The 22,849-nt window shown below is 36.2% G+C and overlaps 3 protein-coding genes across 3 annotated transcripts; all 3 read left to right on the forward strand.

The window, feature by feature from the left end:
* The first annotated feature begins 5,927 nt into the window (after positions 1 to 5,927).
* LOC126754931 (uncharacterized) lies at positions 5,928 to 6,317 on the forward strand. Its single transcript, XM_050467151.1, has one exon. The coding sequence runs from the start codon at positions 5,928 to 5,930 to the stop codon at positions 6,315 to 6,317; it is 390 nt and encodes a 129-aa protein (XP_050323108.1).
* A 4,529-nt stretch (positions 6,318 to 10,846) lies between these two features.
* LOC126756444 (prisilkin-39-like) lies at positions 10,847 to 11,390 on the forward strand. Its single transcript, XM_050469513.1, has one exon. It carries the CDS (start codon positions 10,898 to 10,900, stop codon positions 11,261 to 11,263), a length of 366 nt encoding a protein of 121 aa, XP_050325470.1. The 5' UTR covers positions 10,847 to 10,897; the 3' UTR covers positions 11,264 to 11,390.
* A 3,960-nt stretch (positions 11,391 to 15,350) lies between these two features.
* On the forward strand, positions 15,351 to 15,785 carry LOC126754932 (heterogeneous nuclear ribonucleoprotein A3 homolog 2-like). The gene has a single exon (XM_050467152.1). It carries the CDS (start codon positions 15,351 to 15,353, stop codon positions 15,783 to 15,785), a length of 435 nt encoding a protein of 144 aa, XP_050323109.1.
* The last annotated feature ends 7,064 nt before the right edge of the window (positions 15,786 to 22,849 follow it).

Genomic DNA, 22,849 nt, shown 5'->3' on the forward strand with positions numbered 1-22,849 from the left:
TTACAAAACGACTCGTGATCAAAACAGTTTATTAACCGCAATTGGAAAATCCCACACAAAATGTTCAAATATTTAACATTCATGCAAATAGCTATACAAAATACAAACAATACATGAGATTGGCAAATATTAGACTAGGCCGAGAATTGTATATTCCCTTCGTAGGTAAAATTAAGCTTTGTAAAATTAAGAATTGTATTTAAAGGTATTTTAGTGAAAATCTTTATTATCGACTAAGTCAACAAATAGAATTATATATACATATGTATACATATATAAATGGTCAGGATGATGAGATGGGTAGAAATCCGAGTGACTGTCTCTCTGTCCAACCGTCCGTCTGTTCAAGCGATAATTAAGATATTTTAATGGAAATTAGTACACATGTATTTTGGCAAAAAAGTAAGGACGAATTTGTAAATAGAGTACTGCCACGCCCACAAAACGCTATTACATACAGCTATGCACTAAATTAAGATATTGAACAGTAATTAGGCAGAGGAGTCACAGTAGCAAGGAACATCTGTGGGCTACAGAATTTGAAAAAGTGGACGTGGCAGCGACCTTTAAGAAGTTGAATGTACATATCTTCTAAGCCACTTAAGATACAATATCCATATTTAAGAACAAATCCTTTAAGTATCCCAATCGACACTTTAAAAATGTATGAAATCGGCTGATAACCCCGATAAATCAATAAATAATTCCACCAGAGGCATTGAGTTTTACACCTAGGATAATAACAAAGGACTTTATAGGAGCCAGGTCGATGAGCGTAGCGCCGCCCACATTTCAGTGAAAACCCTTGTCTCAGAACATACCCAACAGATTTCGACCATATTTGCTACGTAATATTCTCTTGACATTCCTGTGTTCCAATGCGAAAATGAGCGAAATCGGACTACAACCACATCTACTGCTCATATAACAAAATTTTAAATTCCATCTTAAATGTTTCACTTTCCTGAGGATTTGTCATGCTATAGACATATATTATTTAGAAAATATGCATGCCAATATCAAGACTACGACACAAAACCACCTGTAACTTTAAAAATAATTTGAATTTTTCAACTACAAAATATTTTAGTTCACCCTTTTAGACTTAAATACCTTTTTAAATTAAAACAACAACTAAATTTTTTAACTCGTGAAAGGTATAGACTAAACGTTAACAAACCACTTTTTATATTGATAAAGAGAAAAAATTACAAAGGAACGCACAAAAAAACCTGCAAACTTTAATACTTTGTCAATACCAAGATTAATAAATACAATAATAAACACAAATTTAAGCGAAGACTACCACAGGTTTGTATGTTATTTCCACAAAAAGTGTATCCAATAATATCTTATACAAGGTACGTTCCAAAGTAAACAGAACTTTTTGAATCTAGCGTCCCCTGGTGGCGCCATCTATCTGTCTGAATCTGCTATCCATATTGATTGTAAAGTTTGAATTTCATGACATTTCATCGGTTGTAAGTGAAGTTTTTCCGTTTTAAGTGTATGTATGTTTGTGTTTCGGGGCGAAAAAGAGCTTCGAACAAAGAGCCAACATTAAATTTTGTTTTAAGATTGGAAAAATGCATTTGCCCATGAAAGGAAAGCGTTATGCAGACGTAGAGGCCAATCAAAAGGCTTGCACCGGCATACTGGCGGCCATACCGGACAACGAGCTAAAACACTCGTTCGACATGCTTTTGGACCGTGCAAAAAGCTGTATTGAAGCCGAAGAAGACTATTTTGAATAAAATAAATTGAAACCATTTGTTCTCTTTTTTTTAAAGTCCTGTTTACTTTGGAACGCACCTTGTATACCCCTGCACGTGGATTTAGTATAACATTAAATAAAACCAGAAAAACAGTTAAATTAAGTAATGAATAATAATTATAATTATCATCTGATAATTTATGGATTGTTTTTATTTACAATTTTATATTTAATATCAGATATGTATGTATGTTAATACTTTCATGTGATGAATTATTAATAAGTCCCGCTAAGCAATATTTTGATGCAGTATTCGTTAGATCTTTCGATTAACCTTAATTCAAACATGTACACATGTTTTCTATTACAAGCTAAAAAGGTTTATTTTTTTACTTGTCAGCTTTTCGTAGATATTGGCATGGTTTTCAAATAAAACGCATATAATTTTCCATTCTGGCAGAGAATTTAGCTTTATTATAAAGATCACGGTTTGCCATTATTTTTTAAAATGACTTCGGGCAAGTGAGTGCCGCGGCTGGCTTGAATAAATTCCATTTTCGACCACTATTTACATCAATTGTGACGTATGTCAGCAATTACGCGCCGTATATCCTCTCCCAAAGTGTAAATCGTCTCGGGCTTATCCGTGTAGACAAGCACTTTCACATAACCCCGCAAATTTACTGCAATTCCTAATCCTCTGTCCATAGAAATCACTAAACAGCGACTTTTTTACAATGTAACGGTGTCTAAACAATCGGTTATGGATCATTATAGCTCCATATGCGGCAATTTTGTTTATTAACGATTTCATTCAATCCAAAGTGAGCTCGTTTTGAACACTTGATGGTTGTTCGGCTTCAACTCTTTCACGTGTTGCATTTTGGATACCCTCAAGCTAAGATCCTTCTACAAAATTTTCCATACAGTGGATAGACACAGCTCCAATTATGATTCATTCGGTTCTTCTTCGATACTCTGCTTTACAGATCTCTAAGGATGTGCATAATCCACCAAAGCAAACCAGGTGTAAAACCAATCCATGTTTCCTCGAATGACCAACTTTGCTGAGCGATTATGTCCAAAAGTTATTCCGGAGCAAGTATGTTCATTATGAAGCGGTAAACTATGGTAAACGGAGTATAAATCAAGTAACAGCTGTCAGAAAGACCAAATCAAAAAAGGATTTATAACCTCATTGATTGCCAGACATGTTTTTACTTAAAATAAATATTAGTTAAAAACTTGTTATTTGGAAATTCAGGCAACGTCTTGATGAAAATAGAATATAGAATCCCGAAGCTAGCAATGCCATTTAAGCCTAGTTAATACAGAGTTTACACTGTCTGATTAGCAGTTGTTCTGTAAGTACTAAATAGAAAATAGTAGCGTGAAAACTTTCAATTCAGCTAATACCGTCTCCTTGAAACGAGGCATTCTAATTATCCTATAGAAAATTTACTGACTGCGCGCTCATAAACTGCCCGCCGATTCTCGAAGCTTCTAAAAATTTAAATTCCAGTGGCTTCTAAATACAATTTAGTCATGTAAAATCCAATATATTACAATATATACATACATATATACATTTGTTAAATGATAACCGGTTCACGATACAAAATGCAATCCTGTTTTCATGTAGCACTTTTCAAATAGACCCAGAGGCATCTTTGTATTTGCTGGTTTGATTTAGTGTCAATAAATCGATGACGCAGAAATTATTATTTTAATAAATTAGCACAGATAATGTGCAAAATGTACGCCACAAATTATACAAGCGATGCTACTCTAAATGAGACAATAGCAAGTGCCGATATGCCCAGATGCTGGCTGATTAACCCTGCTAGGGCGAAGTAAAGCGCTGCGCAAATTTACTTACTTTGAGCTTTTATTAGAATTTTAGCGCCTCACGGTTGATTGAGAAAAGTTTAGCGTATTTTAAAATGAGGCGGCTTCGTTTGATTCATATTGAAAATATCATCGGAGTCTTCACTTTTTCAATTAAAACGTCCACTGATTCCTGTTCTGTTGTTAATTATAGAAGGATCTTATAACATATTATCTGATATAACAAAGAGTAAAACCAAGAAGCATGTTTGGAACTTGATATAACTTGAGTTTTTTTAACATCATCTTAAAAAGTCGTCGAAAATTTCTACCTTCACTGCATCCATTGCAAAAGATGGTCTCAAGGATGATTTTGGAATGGAAGATGCTAAATGATTACCCATTGGTTAAACTTAATCGCAAGGTACTACATTTTATAGAAGAGTATCGAAAAATGAGAAAATTAAAATTTTGGAAAAGTACAGACGTTATTTGATAGGATAATTGTGAGAACGAATGGAGAGTATTGGATATGAGATAAGTTACCTAATGAATACTATATATTTCTAATACTTGTGAAGAGAACACATTTCGGACTATATGCAATATGAAAACCAGACGAAAGAATATTTGAAGGTAAACTCTAATCTAAAGCTTTCGGTGGCAGCTTCGACCATTGGAAATATATGACAGTTTTTTTTTCAAAAGGACTAACTGGAAAAGGTTCAGTTCTTTCGTATTGTTTGCAAGGAGTATTTCTTTTTTTCGTTACACATATGTATTTAATTTTATTACTAAATTTTTCTATAATGTACATATATATTTCAGACACAGTATAAGGGTTAAGCCAAGTTTTATGTCTCAGAAATGGTTGGTGCGGCTTGTAACGACAAATTGTTTTCAGAGATTTTGTCAGTCGAGAACAATTGACAATAACAGCTGACAAAGGCTAGAAACTGCTAGAAGGGCTCCAAAATGAAATCACCGATTGGTAATATCAACAAAAACTGATTATTACAGATACGCATAAGCGAACCGAAAAAGCAATAATCAGCCTCTAAAAGTGGCCCCAGTCATACGCAATTTGTGAAAAAAATACAAATACTCTGAATGATTGCTAAACGATTTTGTTGTTATTGTTATTATTAATTCGATTTGTTCGACTTTGTTTACGAATGTGCGTGGTATGAAAAACAAGTTCAAAACATGCCGGCAAAAACGCTTATACCCGACAGCTTTACTTTCATATTTCATACATGTATATTAGCCACTTAAGTGTATAAATGCCTTTCTATATGTAAATTGATCGATTTTTTATTGTATAAAAACGGGAACAATTTTTTTATTTTATTTTCGATTTACTTATATATATTTCAGTTATTTGGAAATCACAGTGATTCCCCAAATTTTAGTGTTGTTTAGCAAAAGAATATGCCAAAAAGAAGATAATTGTTTAAAAGGCTTTAAATTAGCAAACGTTCTGTTATAGTATATAAATATATATGTATGTAGATAAATATATATTTGCATTTTTTTTTTGATTCAATATGCCGACATGCTTCTTGAGTTCAGGAACATCATCGTCGGGGCATTTACAGAATCTATATTATTATTATTTATATATGATTGATCTGACAAGTAGTGGTAAGGTCATCTACATATATGTGTCAGTGTCGGCAAAGGGTGAATGTACTACGATTGTAGGAAAAAAAATATTTATAATTTTTTAGGAAATATTTATAGATATTTATTAAAAAATATATTTATATCTTCTTTTAGCTTTTGGTTCATTATAAATGTTTTCACAATTCTGAAGTTAAAAAAAAAATATTTTTTTTTAAAGGTAAGCTCTTTATTCGTATAAAACCTGGCAAGCAAGTTTTTGCACTTATAGAATTATAAATATATTCTTATAAAAATACTTATACGCGCATATACATATCTACATATGCGATACATTAACTTGTGAAATCTATGATGATTTCGCTAAATGTCTTACAGTCAATTATTATTTGCTGTCTTTATTTCTAATTTATCAATTTGTATAGTAATTATGGATTGCAAAAGTTTCGGGGATTTTAGGTTTTCCCGTAGCGTCTCTACTAGAATTTTGTACAATTATTTTTAACCAAGACAAATAGGTGCCATCTAAGACAGATAGGTGCCTCCATACACATACATCATTCAATTCATACGTCAGTTCAGAGAAACCCACATCAAACCATTTTTTACCAACTATTCTGCTGGATGATTAATAGGTTTCCTATGGGAACTTATGCATTAAAAGCTCCCGAAGAAAGAGTATAAATGCTGGCTCACACCGCTAAGTGGGATCATAAGAATTTTGGAATTACAATCGTTTACTACAACATAATTTGGTTGCGAAATGAAGCTATTCTTGGCTGTACTTTTCGCATTGTGCGTCATCGCGGCCGCTTATCCCAGTCCAGGCGCCGAGGATGCAGGCCAAGAGACATTGGAAACGGTAAATGTGCCGTTGGCAGTGGATGTAGATGTGGAAGGTAGACGTGCAGCACGCCACGGTGGTCGTGGTGGTGGTGGCTTCGGCGGTGGTGGTTTCGGTGGTCGTGGCGGTTATGGCGGTTATGGCGGTGGTTCTCCATTCGGCGGTGGCGGCTACGGCGGTGGTTCTCCGTACGGTGGTGGCGGCTATGGCGGTGGTTCTCCGTACGGTGGTGGCGGCTATGGCGGTGGTGGTGGCGGTTCTTACAGCCAAGCTTCCGCAAGTGCTCAAGCCTCTTCATATGGTCGTTAAATGTAGCAGTGTAATGTGATAATATTTTTTTTATTTTCTTAATAAAGCAAATGGTCAAGAAGAGACTATATATCTTTATCATGAAATATGTCAGACTTTCTACCTAAAGCTTCAGGCATTTCTATGAAAGAGAGTCACTAGAAACGAAGGTTTCATAATAATGCTTAACCTTCAAAACGCATGTGCATTATGCTCTACAGCAATCGGATCATTGCTTAGTGAATTTTCGCATTTTGAATGCCACAAGTTTAGATACTTCAAAAAGAATGTAAAAACGAATCGTGTGTAAAGGTTAATTAAATTTTGTAAAACAAGATGCTGCCAATTCTAAAAAGTGGTTGTTATGCGGCCTTTGTACCGGAGGAAGCAACCATTCAAAAATAGTTTGCCAAACTCCGTAGAAGTGACTCCGAAGGCAACGGATCAAGTGGACTCTCAAAAAAAAGAACGAAGTGAACCTACATACGAAACAAAGAAAACCACACAATTATTTTTTATGATCATAAAGCTTAGTTTGATAAAAATTTTTGGCACCGAAGTGACCTTATTTTTGACACTCTAAACACAGCAAAATATAATAATAAATGTCTTGTTGAAGAAAATTTTACTATGCAAAATAGATGCTTCGCGATTTCAGACCATTGATTTGCCACGTCAAAAATCAAGGAAAACTACGAAAAATAGCATTAATCGGTCCGCAAAATGCTTCCGCGTAGAGAGAAAAAGTTTGTGGACATTTTGGAAGTAAAAGTGAAATAAATTTAGCAGCCATTTTGTTCTTAAATTGCTGCTTACAACATTAGTTAGACGGATTTCTGCATGCTATTCGACAATTTGGTTCCTTTGTATAGACAATTTGTAAAACAGATATAGAGTCACACGAGCCAGGACGTTATCAACTCAAAGTCAACCTTACTATCTGATCCTCATCTCGCCATTGGGGAACTTGTATTGCTTCTGTTCTCAACTTATTCCATTTTAAACATCAACGATTGAGAGACTTTAATGGGGTACTCTCATGTGAACGCATACATTTTACCACTTTTTTAGGAAACATTTTTTTTATGCAACAACAAAATTCAATCATTTTAAATTTTTAATATATTTTTATTTGTATTTTGAAATGTGTAAACAGAATTTTTCTTTTCGCTTTTTACATTTTTATTATACTTTTTTTTTAAATCAATGTAGTCCCCAACAAAAAAAAGTAGTTCACAGGTCATGGTGATAGCGGCTGTTCATGTTGTCTGAAATAAACAAATTTAATGAATTATTATACAGTAGTTCTGCGGCTATCGTCCCTACCAAATATAATCAATTTCATTAAAAAATAGTCGAACTTCAAAAAAAAGTCTTGTTTTTTTCTTTAAAAATCGTTTAAAAAAATATGAAAATATTTTCGAAAATAAACAAATCTGGTAGAGAAGATAACTATAAATGAGTAGAAGAACATATCGTCACCTGAAATGCAAAATAACGTATCATCAAAAAATTCAAAATTGAGTTTTTTACTAATTACGATTTACCACATCATATTACATATGTGTCACAAATTTTAAGCCTCTCCGATCAAAAATACCCAATCTATATTACAAATTCAAAAAAACGTATCATCAAGTGCTTGATTTCGTTAAACAAAATAACGTATCATCATGTATGTAAATATAACAGAGTGTTTGTTTTTTTTATATCGAAGTTAGCCTTCATTTATTGCTTATGTTTATTTTTAGTGATTAATTTCAATATGCTTTGGTTAGTTTAGGCTACATGGTTGATCAAACGTGGACGACTATATACATATGTATATGTAGTCATTTGTGAGGCCATAGAAAAGAAGAACCTCTGTGTTCGAACTTATAAATTATCAAAACGCTTTCCGCCAGTTCGGTGGGATGCCTGAAGGTATGCGCCCCCAATGATTAAGGCTTGACCTCTCTAGCTCAAGACAGCCAAGAAGGAAGTGTTGAGTTGTTTCCATCTAATCTTCTTCCATACAGCTTCTGAAGATGGCGTCTGGTAGGATTCCCAGCCTTACTACGTGGAAGCCAATAGGACAATGGCGTGTTACAAGTCTCTAAAGTATGGAAAGGCTGTCTTACCGAGGGCAAAGAGATCACTAGATCTCATGCGAACGATCTTGGATAAAAGACTTTTTCGACAGCGTCTGTAAAAATTGTGGCCGAGTAGTAATAGAATAAGATACGAGAGCACAGATCCGCCCCCATTCTACCTATAGCGGTTCTAGGGTGCCTCTTCTTGCTAGCTCATGTTTCCTGCGATTCCGCTGTGGTCTGGCACTCATATCATTCTTATCACAAAGACACTCGATGCTATTGATAGCGAGGTTAGGTCTTCGATCAGCTCTGAATTCTCTCATTATTAATGAGTTCAACGCTGGAATCGCCGCTCTGCTATCTGAGTCGATGGTCACTCCTCAGAAGGATGCTGCACTCCGGAATAGTAAATCTACTGCTACCTTAATGGCTCCAATCTCGGCCTGGAAGACACTGCAATACTTAGGAAGTTGGAGAAACTAGAGTTGATAGAGAGCTCCTGAGAGTAGACCCCTCCACCTTTGACCCATCCGTGAAGAAGCTCGCTGTCCCTTTTCTCCAAGGGCTTCTTCCCACCTACAACTCCCTCGGTATATGGGTAGAGAAGGAGCCGCCAGAGTTCGGTTTAGCGACTCCATGATCCAAGTGCTCAGACCCGTGCTTTTTTAGAAATTCAGCAGCCTATTCTTTTGCAAAGTTTAACAATAACTAAGAAAAAATGACAACATCTATTCAAATTTTTAATTTTTATACAAATTTAGATTGATCATACGTTATTTTGTTTCATAAATGAAAATTCAAAATAACGTAAGACACCTACTATAAAATTTGCTTACTATTTTCTTTATTTTTTTTCTAAAATGTACCTTTAGTTTCATGTTAATTCAGATTTGAAAATTTTGTTTCAATATTTCAAGTGGTTTTCTTTTTATACGGTTTTTTGCTTCTCCTGTAAACCTACGAAAAGTGATGTTACGTTATTTTGCATTTCAGGTGACGATATGTACATTTTAAAGCAATAGGTTGAATAAGTTTTTTTTAGGACCAAGACAGTTTCAGAAAATGATGATTCGAGAAAAATGCGTTTCGAAACGTAGCAGCTGCAGACTTGTCATGGCGCCTGGTAGACAGTCGTTTTTCAATAGGTTTTACTGTCGAAATATAAAAAAACAAAATCGATTTTTCGAAGTGATTACATGAGAATACCCCCTTAAGTGGAAATGATAAAAAATAACGGCGCAATGGGCTGTCTTCGGAGGTGCCAAGAAAAAGTGCCCCAACTGCTGATATGATTCCGTCCGAATGAGTGGCTGATATAAAAAATTTCAAAAAGTTTATTAAATCTAAATATATTTCCTATATAGTAACTTACGATCTTGGGAAAATATCAAAAATTAACAAAATTTTGAAAAAAAATACTCTTTTTAGGTAAAAAATGGTCGTTTTTTTAAATTAAATGTTAAATGTATGCAACAATACCAGGTTTTAATTTGAAGTCGATCAGTTAATTTATCGCTGAGTTATGATGTGAGCAATTTTGAAAAATGTCGTTTCGAGAAAAGCGAGTTGAAAGTTTCACTCATATATGATTACATCTGCGAGCGGTGGCTCTTTAGAACGCTACCATCCAAAAACTATTCAAGATACGACATTCCCGATTTCACAGGTTATTTTTTGAAAATATAAACTATCAAAAAAGCAAATAAAAAAGATTTTGTTTTTGAAAATGTCACACTGGTATAGCCCCTTAAATTATCATGAGCTGACGAATTAAGTACTGTAGTTGCCTATTTGAAGATCTTGATATTCTAGCGACTAGGTCGACTCATTACTTAGCACATAAAAAACTCAACACGGCTTGGTGACGTCGCCTCTCGAGCAAATTCGCTTTTGGGTGAACACCTTTGGGGAATAAATTAATAATGTTCGATCCGAAAATTTTGTTCGAAAACATTTGAAATTTGGTTGAACTATCTTTTGTCTTAGTATTGCAGAATTCGTAAAAGGTTTGCTTAGCTGGTGAATAACACAATTTTATTCAAATGTTACCCGAAAAAAGGGATTCCCGCATTTAGTAAATATTTATTTAAATGAAATTACAAAAATGTAGACATACTATACTATGTACATATGACATAGTACTTCTATATTACCAAATAATATGTGAATCAAAATTCCCATTTCGAAAAGCAGTTTATTTATTGAACAACTTGACTTGATTCTTCGCACCCAAATAATTATGTGTCTACAAACTTCATAACCAGAATATTCCAACAATCAAATCATGTGGGAAAAAACCACCGAAAACAAAGCCGCACTCAAGTTAGTCAACCGCTAAGAGCACACACATTCACACGCACACTAACCCGAGTACCACACATCCGCAAGTATAATGCTGTAGAAGTCTTTATCACATTCTCAGCTAACTATAAAACAATCGCAATTCGGCAGAGATGAAGCAGAAATCGAATAACACTCTATAAGCATACACATCGCATCAGTTTCACAAAATTTATATTTTAAAGAATGAAATTTCTTGGCGCGTTGTGTTTGGCGCTTTGCCTATTCGTCGTTGCGTGTCATGGCGTGCCGGTGGAGAGGGAAACATTGCTGAGTATTGAAAAGGCGCAGCCAGTGGCAGTGCCTCAACAGCTGCGTCGTGTGGCACGGCATGGTTTCGGCGGTGGCTTCGGCGGTCCCGGCTTTGGTGGATATGGCGGTTACCCAATTGGTGGATATGGTGGCTATGGCGGTTACCCAATTGGTGGATATGGTGGCTATGGTGGTTATCCAATTGGCGGATATGGTGGTTACCCAATTGGTGGCTTCAGTGGAAGTTCGAGCAGTGCTTCTGCAAGTTCTAGTTCGGGTGGTTACCAATTATATGGTTAAGCCGTCGCATTTGATGTGTCAACGTTCTAAGTGTTAATTAAGTTCATGTATTTTAATTAAGATTAGAGAAACATATATTAAATGTGTAACAATTTGTGTATAAGTACTAAATAAAGCTGTCAGAGTTTGTTAATTGAGGTGTTCATATAACGAGTGATACAAGTAGAGGTATTTTTTTTTAATAGCCTATTTTTGACAGATCGCGCGAAGGCGTGTCAAGTTATTTTTGTTCAGTATTGTTTGGAACTTCATCATGGAAGGACTTATGCCTGAGCAACGTTTACAAATCGTTCTTCTTTATTATGAAAATTCACGTTTTCTAATGAATGTTTTTCGCTTACTTCGCTCAAATTATGGTCAATCGGCCTACTGAGCATGCTATTCATCACCCATCTTGAGAACCAGCACCGTTCGCAGCTACGAGATCTTAAATTGAAAGCTTACAAAACACAGCTACAAAGCGACATCGCTTGAAAAGTTCCAAGAAGATCTGACGTTTTCGAACAAAATTTTGTTCAGCGTTGAGACCCTTTTCTGGCTCAGTGGTAATATAAACAAAGCAGCAAAATTACCGCATTTGGAACGAAAAGCAACCTGAAGGGATTCAAAAGCGGCCATTTCATCCAGAAAAACAAGGTTTGGTGTGATTTGTGTGCCGATAGTATCATTAATTCATATTTCTTTAAAAATGATGCTGGTGAGATTTTTCAATTTAACCAGTCTTATAAAGACATGAAAAAAATAAAAACAAAAAAACGGAAATAGTTTGGTATCACGACTATCTCATTCTACTGGGTCATCTATTTTGAGGTTCCCTATTAAAAAAAAACACAAAACTCCAAACTTAATGGGGTATTTGTATTATTATTCGAAAAAACATTATTTCGCATTTAGTTTTTGAAAATTATCTCTTTCAAATATTGGCCGCGTCTACGTCTCATATGGTCTATCCGTTGAGTCCAATTTTCGGTGTCTACTTGTAGTTCGAGCATTTCAACTGGTAACTGGCGGATGACAGACTTGAATCGAAGTGGGATTGTCCGCATAGACTTTAGACTTTACATATCCCCACAGGTAAAAGTTTAACGGTGTGATACCTCACAATCACCCAAAACGTGAAATTAGAAGCTCACGGCAGAGTTCTCTCAATCCATTGATTGATGCGATGTGTGGGAAGTGGCGCAGTTTTGTTGAAACAAAATGTCGTTGAGATCCTGAGCTTCATTTTCATTCATTCAATAAGTAGTTGGTTATCATGCCGCGATGACGGTCGCCATAGACGTTTACATCTATGACATCATTTTTGAAGAAATATGGACCGATGAATCCACTGGCCTACAAACTACACCAATCCGTTGTTTTTTCTGGATAAAATAATTTAGGCTGCTCTTTGTCCCAAATGCAGCAATTCTGCTTGCTTACATACCCATTGAGCCAGAAATTGCTAAAAAAAAACTTTGGCTCGAAAACGTTGGATCTTCTTGGAACTTTTTTAGAGCCCAAGAGCTACGCGGCGTCGCTTGGGAAGATTGAGCGGCTTCAGTTCTTGCACAAGCTGTATTTTGCACGCTTTAATTTTAAGATCTCGACGTAAAATACGCCAAGTCTTTCCATACGTCAGTCTGAGATGCGGCGAACGACGCCGAATCGACTATCCACGGTCTTCAAGTACACTCTCTGCTACGGCTGCTGTATTTCTATACCCTGAACAGGATATATTAAGTTTGTCACGATGTTTGTAACACCCAAAAATGTTGAGCTGAGTCGATTTAACCATGTCCGTCCGTCCGTCCGTCCGTCCGTCTGTACATATACGAACTAGTCCCTCAGTTTTTAAGATATCCTTTTGAAATTTTGCAAACGTCATTTTCTCTTCAAGAAGCTGCTCATTTGTCGGAACGGCCGATATCGGACCACTATAACATATAGCTGCCATACAAACTGAACAATCGGATTCAAGTTCTTGTATGTAAAACTTTCACATTTGAAAATGCATCTTCAAAAAAATTTGGTATAGATTATTTTCTAAGGCAACAACGTAATCTCCGAAAAAATTGTTCAGATCGGATTACTATAGCATATAGCATGCATACAAACTGAACACATAGTTACTAAAAGAAATGCACCTGTGAAGGGTATATTAGCTTCGGTGTAGCCGAAGTTAACGTTTTTTTCTTGTTTTCACTGCGTTCTGTACGGGTAAATATTATCCAGAAATGAACGCTGGGTTTCAAGATGGGTGATGGTGTTGCGAATAGTGTGGTCAGTAGGCCGATTATGTTGACCATAAGTTGAGCGAAGCGCTCGAAACACATTCTTTTTCATAATAAAGTAGAACGATTTGTAAACGTGGCTGGGCACGACTCACACATAATCTGCCAAAAAACAGGCTAATAAAAAAGTACCCATAATTGAATAACCGTTATATTAGATAGAGAAAAAATTAGCGCAAGGTTGCCATGTAAGCGCTGCAAGTTTGATGCTAGTACACTCAGTCCTTTTTTTACACGATTTTTGGTTCTGCCACTAATCGCGTAAAAAAAAAATCGCGTAAAAATGGTTAGTTTTCCAATATTAACTGACAAATTGAATCCGAATAAAAAAAATATCGCGTATAACAAAATATACGCGCAAAAAAATATTCAAAAACAATACAATAAGTTTCAAATTTCAGACTTATGACTTATTCATTCATATCAAAATAAAAAATACAAAACATAAACCATATATAAAAGAGAAGAAAATAGAAAATAGGTAGATTTATTGAAAAAACCGTTGCTGTTTAATCACTGTCATTATCCGTAGTTTAAATTATTCTTAGCCGCTTATGTTGATGGCCGGCACTGATATCACTAGAATTTGTATCAGAATCAATAGTAAGAGCTATGGATTGATGTTCTGATTAACTTAGCATCTCCGACTGAGTTTGCACCATAAATTCAATTAATTTTGTTTGAATGCTTCTTTTTGGACCCAATAAATTCCGATGTAGTTCTTTATATCTTAACTTGCAGAGACTCAATTCTATTTAAAAAATTCGTCCACGTTCGGCATCAGTATCATTTGCTACAAAATAATTTTCCAATTCTGCTACAAGTTTAAGATCAAGCAAAAAACGAAAAAAAGCAATCGCGTTAAAGTGAGAAATTCGCGTAAAAAAAGGAATTTGCGCTGCAAAAATAACCGCGTTAAAGTGAAATAGCGTAAAAATAGGTCGCGTAAAAAAAGGACTGAGTGTATAATTGTGTATGGTGTATTCGCACTAAGGCTAGGCTATACAAACTAAACTAGCTATCCCAGCCACATAATAAGCATGCAGCTAAAACAGTTAACGAATAAGTACCGAAGATATCTTGTAAGGCATCCATGACAGACACCCCTTTCTATCGAGATTTGCGCACAGCCTTAACTTTACTTGAAAATAGCGAGTGAATTCGTGTAAATATCTGACAAATGATTTACTGCAAGGCCTAATTGCATTCATCCCAAGTCAGCTTAGCTGTTTTAGGAACTTGCTAAACAAGCTACGAGCTGCGCATTTTAAGTTCATTACCATCTTCGATAAATTTTCGAACATCGCATTAGATTTAACAAAAGAAAGATTGTATTTGAAAGCGAATGCCTTGAAATTTTCGACTTTGTTTCTACAAATAATAATTGCTAAGCTTAGAACATAAGTAGCCGGTCTTGTCTTCAGCTTTCTTTAATTTTTTATACGCTTTTTATTGTATACCGAGAACGAGTAAAATTTTGCATATATCGATTGCAGTCGCAAAAAGCAAAAAGAGAAAAGAAAGTACGAAATCGATTGCATATTAAAATATTTGGACAATTCTAATGGAAAGGCGTAATTCCAGTTCCAGTTCGAAACAATTGATTAAACTCACATTTGTATTAATATAATTATTGATGCAACAATTTGTCGAAATATCTTTTATGACGTTAATTCTGATAGCAGCGACAAGTATAAAATGGGCTGTCACCGCGATTACTCCAGTATACTTTCATTGCAAGTAAATCCCATCGCATCTTTATATAAGAATTTTACAGTATCGCCAGTTTTGTGTATATAGATACAGCCGACAAAATGCAAGTCCTGACATTCGCATTCATTCTGGCATTTATTGCTACAGTGCAGAGCTATCCCAGCTATATAGCATACGACGATTATGCGAAGGTGCCGGTACATCCGTTAAGTGGAATTTGGTTTAATGAAGAAGCTCCAGTGCGTCATAAACGTGAACCACATAGACATCGTGGCGGTTATGGCGGCGGTTATGGCGGCGGTTATGGCGGCGGATTTGACGGATATAACCAAGGTTTCGGAGTTTATCCAGGATATCAACAAGGCTTTAGTCCATATCAACAAGCTCCAATCGGGCAAGCAACTAGTCTGGCCCAATCAAATGCTGTTGCAAATTCGAATGGCGGCGCTGGCCCTGGCGGCTTTGGCAGTTCCACTGCCATTGCAAATGCAAATGCAGTTAGCACCGCTGGAAATTACCCCGGGTACAATGGCTAAATTGTAAAATGTGAACAATAATGGCCTGAAAAAGTATTCATAATTAAAAATATAATGTGAACATCTAAATTGTAGCAATAAATTCTTAGGCAATGGCAATATGCTGACCGTAAACTTGCAGTTTCTGTTCAAACTTCTTTCTCTTTTTAAGTTTTATTTTTACTAAAGTGTGCGTAAACAGCTATCGCTTTGGAGACTGAGTAAGCGTAGGGTATTACAAGTGTTAAACAACGAGCAACGATCTGGACTGTCATTGGAAACAATTTCCGTTGCAAAACACCATTGGGTTAAGCTAGATAGAATAAGAGGCTTCTCCAACACGATGAGCTACGACTTTTCGTACCAGGACCGCTAAGAAATATCGGACTTTTATGATGCCATGATGTCCTACTCATTTGTCATAAACTCTTTCAGAAATTGACAAAGTCCTTTCAAGGTACGTCAAATTTGTTGATGCGGCTAATAACAATTTTCCGAACGTCGAAGTTATCTTTTCGTGGCGTTTGATTTTTAGCTTAGCGAAAACCGCGCAGTGGAGGAGAAAGTGTCTGGAAACAACTCTGATTATTGTTCACCCTGTTTCAAAGAAAACAAGAATATATTTTAACTTAGATTGTACCGAAGTTGGATTACATACAAGAACTTGATTCCGATCGTTCGGTTTGTATGTGCTATGATGGTCCAATATCGACGGTAGAGCGTATCTTGAATAGGAAGTACGCAAAATTTCATATTGGTATGTTAATTTAGCTCTTCATGCTTCTCATTTATACACTTCATGACAATCTTATTATAATACTGTTCAGGGTATAAATATAATATTTTATGGATATTCATAGTCTGCTTGTATAAAATAATGATATGATGACACCAAAACTTCTGTGAACGGAAATGAGAATAGAAGATGTGTTTTTTCTTTTGCTTTCTTTGTACTTTCCAAGTAAAATGATGGAATTTGTAGAACAATTCGTCAATTAAATCTGATTGAAGTCAATTTATTGTTTCTAAAAATATTAAAACTGGTCACTCTGTTTCGCTAAACACGGCACGATCGTGGTAGTAACGAAGTTTGTTCAGGCTGTAGACACAACATAAATAATGATATGTTAATCGATCACGCTGACAGTGATATTGTGGACTTGCTATGGACAATATACAAAGTATTTATATGAAGAAAACGTCCGTAACTTATTTATAAGTTCGAATAACAAGTATCATATATTCAACTAGAGAAAGTGCCGTTATAAATTCATATCAAAATTTTGTATTAATCAGCGAAAGTTTACTTGTCCAATTAGCCACTCAAGATAATTATGTACAGGGTTTTCAAATAAGACTGATATGAATGGGAATGGGATAAATACCGAGAGCTGAAGAGGGAAGCAAGACGCATTTGTAGAAAGAAAAGAGAAAGGCCAAAATGCATGAGTATGAAGAGCTTGACAAGCTGTCCGACGGGTGTCATGCTCGAAAATCTTGCGAAAAGATGCGGCAACTAACGGAAGGTTTCAAGACCGGAGCATACTCTTGTAGAACCCTCATAGATATTCTAATGACTGATGCCCAGAGCATACTTATGGAGGGAACACTTCTCCAGCCCGCTGAATGGCAGTGTAAGCTGAATGGCGAGAAGAAAGCGAACCCGAATCCCCAATCGATGACGATGGAACAGATGTTCCATTGCCCGAATAACATCATGCAAATGGCCTCCACGACTTCTTTCGCAGCAAACGAATTCAATGAACTCAATTTAGTGCTTTTCCACTAAATCATGACGTATGTCATAAATATAACGTTCATTATTAATTTCTAAAGCTTTAAGAGAGTCTGGTTTATTGCTAAAGACCAATGACTTTAAATAACCCAATTAAAATAGTCTAATGGTGTTAAATAACAATTTTCTGGAGACAATTCAATGCCATAATTTCCTGAAATAATCGAATCTCCAAACTTTTCGCGGCAATAATTCGATTGTCGCACGTGTTTTGTGACACGTAGCCCCGCTTTGTTGAAACCAGTTGTTGTCAAGATCAACTTCTTTCTATAGCGGACATAAAAAGATGGTTATCATCGATATTCTCTCTCATCATTGTCAGTAAAGGTGTCACCAGCTTCATTTCGAGAGAAGTATGAACCGATGATTACAGCACACACTTATTGGCACTTGAACATTATGTAAAGAAATTGTACGCTCGAAATTTTCAAAAATTTGATGAATAGCGAGGTGGGACGATTATTGCGAGCATAAAATGGCAAAAACACACGATTATTTTGATAATAAAATGGAAAAATTTGTAAAGGTTGTTCTTGCGTATACCTCTCCCTGATGAAATTATAAACATTACTAATTACAATGAAAAAAATTAAAAATCACGGCATATTAAAAATAGCCACAATGACGCTTATAAATCTTATCATCCCTATTGGAAAACCCCGTATTAAGCATATAAATATAAACAAAATATGCTGAAATTTTACAGATTAGTCACGAACATTATAATTAATCGACTCGATAAGCACGTGCTACTTTTTGACGAGTTTTACATGGTACTCTGGCAACATGTTGCAAAAGAGTATAATAGGTTTCTGCAGCCATTGGTTCGTTGTAATATGAATCAAAATGATCAGAATGACGAAGTCATATGCTCAAACGTTATGTACTTTGAATTAATAAGTTTTGCAGATGGACAAATCGAAACATTGCAATACCCGTAAAACAATATATAAAATGCTCTAACTAAGTGACATATTAAGCTGTAAATCATTTGGTGGTAAGGGGACCTTCCGCTGTCATCACAGGAACGGTAAGTGTCACTTGCATTTTTAGAAAACTGCATTACTGACATTCCATTTTTCTCCTTGAGAGATTTTCATATGGGCACCTGCGTCCAGGTCCCGCTGTTTGCTTGAGAAGCAAACTTGCTGCGTATTTCTGGATAATCCTCCAGTATACTTCGTTCACCAGTGTGATGTTCATTGAATTGTCCGCATTTATTGGGTCAACTAAGTCTTCTTCTTCGGTGTATTCCCGTTACACACACATGTAAAGAATGTAGCGTCGTTGTAAAGGTAGGACAGCTCTTAGACTTTTCACATTCTGTGAATGTACTTTCTGAAATGCAGGGTCCGGCACTCGAAGACCGTTCGCGCAGCTGTCGCACTACAATCAGCTGTTTATAAATTTCCTGAATGACAGTTCGGAATATTGTTCACAAGTGTTCAAAAGCGTTCAGCATCAGCGATGGAATTTAAACGTAATAGTGTGATTGCTTTATATTTAGCTGGAAAATCACAGCCAACAATTGTTCGTGAGCTCAACCACCTTAATGTGAATAAAGTTTTTGTTTATCGCACCATCACTCGTTACAATGATACTGGTAGCATCGCAAAACGCCATGGAGGTGGTCATCAAAAGACTGAAACGTCTCGTGAAATGGTTCGGAAAGTGAAGAAGCGACGAAATCCACGACGAAGTGCCAATCAAATGGCTAAAGATCTGAAAATATCCGACCGCATCATCCGACGCATATTGAAAAATGAGCTGAAGGTCAAGCCTTACAATTTCCAAAAAGCCCATGATCTCACACCGAAGCAGTAACAAGTAAGACTTGAGAGAGCGAGGCAGTTGCTTCGCTTGGCTGAAAGCGGTCAAATTCCGAACATTGTGTTTTCTGACGAAAAAATTTTTCCAATTGAGCAATTCGTAAACTCTCAAAACGATAGGGTTTACTTGACCAACCGTTCAGACGAGAAGCTAAGTTATCGGTTGGCCACCAGGAGGCAGCAACCGCCACAAATAATGGTTTGGGCCGCTGTCACCGCAGATGGGCGCTCTCCCATTGTTTTCATCGAGCCTGGCGTCAAAGTAAATGCGACAAAAAATAAGGTGACATTTGAATTTAAACTGCGCGCGTCTAAGGATTTGGAGAATTATTTTTTTTTTTAAGTTGGTAGTACTGTCAGTCACATTTATGTCAAATTTCTTGTCAAAATATTCATTAGTGTTTGAGATACGTGTCGTTTTGTGAGCTGCTAAAAGTGAGTTTTTCGTTTTTTGCGATGTCGAAATTTGTTGAGCAAAGAATTTGCATTTAATTTTGTTTACGGAATCAATTTTCTGCTGCGGATACGTTGAGGATGGTGCATAAAGCCTTTGGTGATGAGGCTATGTCTAAAAAAAAATGTTTACAAGTGGTATAGTGAGTTCCAAGACGGCCGTGAACGTGTCGAAGACGAAGAGCGTCCAGGGCGACCATCAACCTCAACCGACGAAGCTCACGTTCAACAAATCAAAGATTTGGTGTTGAAAAACCGTCGATTAATAATTAGAGACCTTGCTGATGAAGTTGGCATATCGAAAGGCTCAGCCAATACCATTTTGAAGGATGTTTTGGGTCTTAAGCGCGTCAAATCTCGACTGGTACCGAAAACATTGAATTTTTTGGAAAAAAGGCGTCGCGTTGAAGTGTGTGAAACGATGCTTTCCGACTACTAGAGTGTCATGAAACACATTATAACTGGCGATGAGACTTGGATCTATGCTCACGACCCCGAAACAACCGATCAGTCGAGCGAATATCGTGCCAAAAGAGAGCCGAGACCAAAAAAATCGCGCCAAAGTCGCTCAAAAATCAAGGTCATGTTGAATGTTTTCTTCGATTAGCGTGGTGTTGTGCATTATGAATTCCTTCCAACCGGTCAAACAGTCAACAAGAAATATTAGTGTAACGTTATGCGTCGTTTGCGTAACACTATCCGCCTAAAAAGGCCGGAATTGTGGAAAGACAATTCTTGGTTTTTACACCACGATAATGCACCATCCCATACTGCCCTCGTAATTCGTGATCATTTCGCCAAATACTCAACCCATATCGTTCCGCAACCACCGTATTCACCTGATCTGGCGCCGTGCGACTTCTGGCTGTTCACCAAGCTCAAAAGACCGCTCCGGGGTCACCGTTTTTATACGATAGAGGAGATTCAAGCCGCAGCGAAGACGGAAATGAAGGCCATCCCGGAAAGCGACAACAACCAGTGTTTCGAAGATTGGAAAATCCGTTGGCAATAAGTGCATTGAATGGGGAGGGGATTACTTTGAAGGGGATGAAATTGATTTGGAAGAATAAATAAAGAATTTTCAAAATAAATACAATGTCACCTTATTTTGTGAGCACAGTGTTCTAGAGGCTGCTTTGAAGCCGTGGGCAAACAAACATTTCGGTCGCAAACCATGGATGTTTCAACAAGACTCAGCACCGTCTCACAAGCGCGAGTGAACCAAGAATGGCTGAAAAACATTCATCATCATTACGACCACACAATGACTCTCGAATTCACCAGATGCGAATCCAATGGATTATTCTTTCTGAGCCATTTTGGAGAGCAAGGTCTGAAGTAAAAAATACACCAGTCTCGAGATGCTGAAGAAATCCATTGTCCATGAGTGGGCCAAAATAGCGGCAAGTCACCTTCGGGCAGCTTGCGATTCGTTTTTTGACCATCTCAAGGCCATAGTTAAAGCAAAAGGTGGTCATATCGAGCAAAAGTGAATTGGTCCTGAATTTATGATTATTTTCACACATTTTGTACTTTAAAATAAGTAAAAATAATTTTCAAAACCGAATTTATTGCTTTTTTAATTGGTTACACAAATTTGTGACATATTTTAATGGACTTAGATCGATATCTTCTTTAGAATAATGTGGTCTGGTGTAAAAAATCGATCAATTCAGTTCAGAACTTCTCCTAACACAGATATACTTAATGTCCATATACATATCTAATAACAATATATTTTCCTTTTTATCGTATTTATCGGTATATATACTATGGTCCCAAAGTAAGAGAAGTTGGTTCATGAACTACCATAAACTTTATATACCTAACTGCTTCCACGCCTTCATTTCTAATAAATTGAAGGAGCATCTAATTTCCGTTTACACCAAAACTTATCGCTTCCTTACTTGTTTATATAGTCTCCCTACACTGACAAACAGAGTGTTTGATGAGTTCATCCTGCATGATTTAATCCAAAATAATTTATTATTTTCTATTTACTTGCTAATTTGTGGCGAATATGTCACATAACAAAAGTGACACACATTCTTTTTACATCCAATACATATTTGTTTTTTAAGGCAACATTAATATCATAGTTATAAGCACCAAAAATGAAATCCCCTTTTTTCAAAGTATGTATTTCGCTCATAAGCCACTTGAGTTAGCCTCTTCAAACACGATTAATTGCCCAGCAGGTTTGCCGTTACCACCACTTGATGAATTGAGAAAAGAGCTTTGGCAAATTCACCAAAAATTTGTAGCGAACGAAAGTAAACGAAAACAGGTAAGGCGGGCCAAGTTCGGACGTAAACGAATATTTTGTATTCTCGCAATGTACCCCGAATAGTGGCGGAGAAATATTTTCAATTGTTTGTTAAATTTTAGGTATGTTAAAAACTGTTATGTAAGCCAAATTTATTACCGAAATATTCGCGGATGAAACGGAGGATGTTGATGTGAACGAACTTTGGTTCCAAAAGACGGCGCTACGACGAATCAATCGATTTATTAAAGGAAACTTTTGGTGAGCATGATATCTCGCGTCGTGGGCCTGTGATTGTGTCCTCCAAAATTATGTGATTTAACATCACTGGAATATTTTTTGTACGGTTAAAGGGTTACTTGAGTTTCCGCGTGTAAAAACCAGTCTTTTTTACAACAGTCAATTTTTTTCTCATATAAAAAGTAAAATATTTTATTATAATTTTTTATTATTACAAACATACACTATTAACAAAGAAATTCTGAAAATTTGAAAATTGTGACACCATTTCCCGTGACCACGCGGAAAAAAGATGCGCCCCTGTTCGCAGTATAACTTCTTACAGGATCATCTAAAGTGAAAAAATAAGTGTTTTAGTTAAAACATTAACTTAGAACTTTGAGGAAGGGAAAAAAACTAAAAATTAGATTTTTGGCAGACAATTTAAAATTTCACGACATATTTACTTCAAATAGTTGTAATCGAAAAAAAATCCTTCGTGCAAGTCTTTAAGAATTGTATC

The sequence above is a fragment of the Bactrocera neohumeralis genome, chromosome 4 (genome assembly GCF_024586455.1).
Source record: "Bactrocera neohumeralis isolate Rockhampton chromosome 4, APGP_CSIRO_Bneo_wtdbg2-racon-allhic-juicebox.fasta_v2, whole genome shotgun sequence".
NCBI lineage: Eukaryota > Metazoa > Arthropoda > Insecta > Diptera > Tephritidae > Bactrocera > Bactrocera neohumeralis.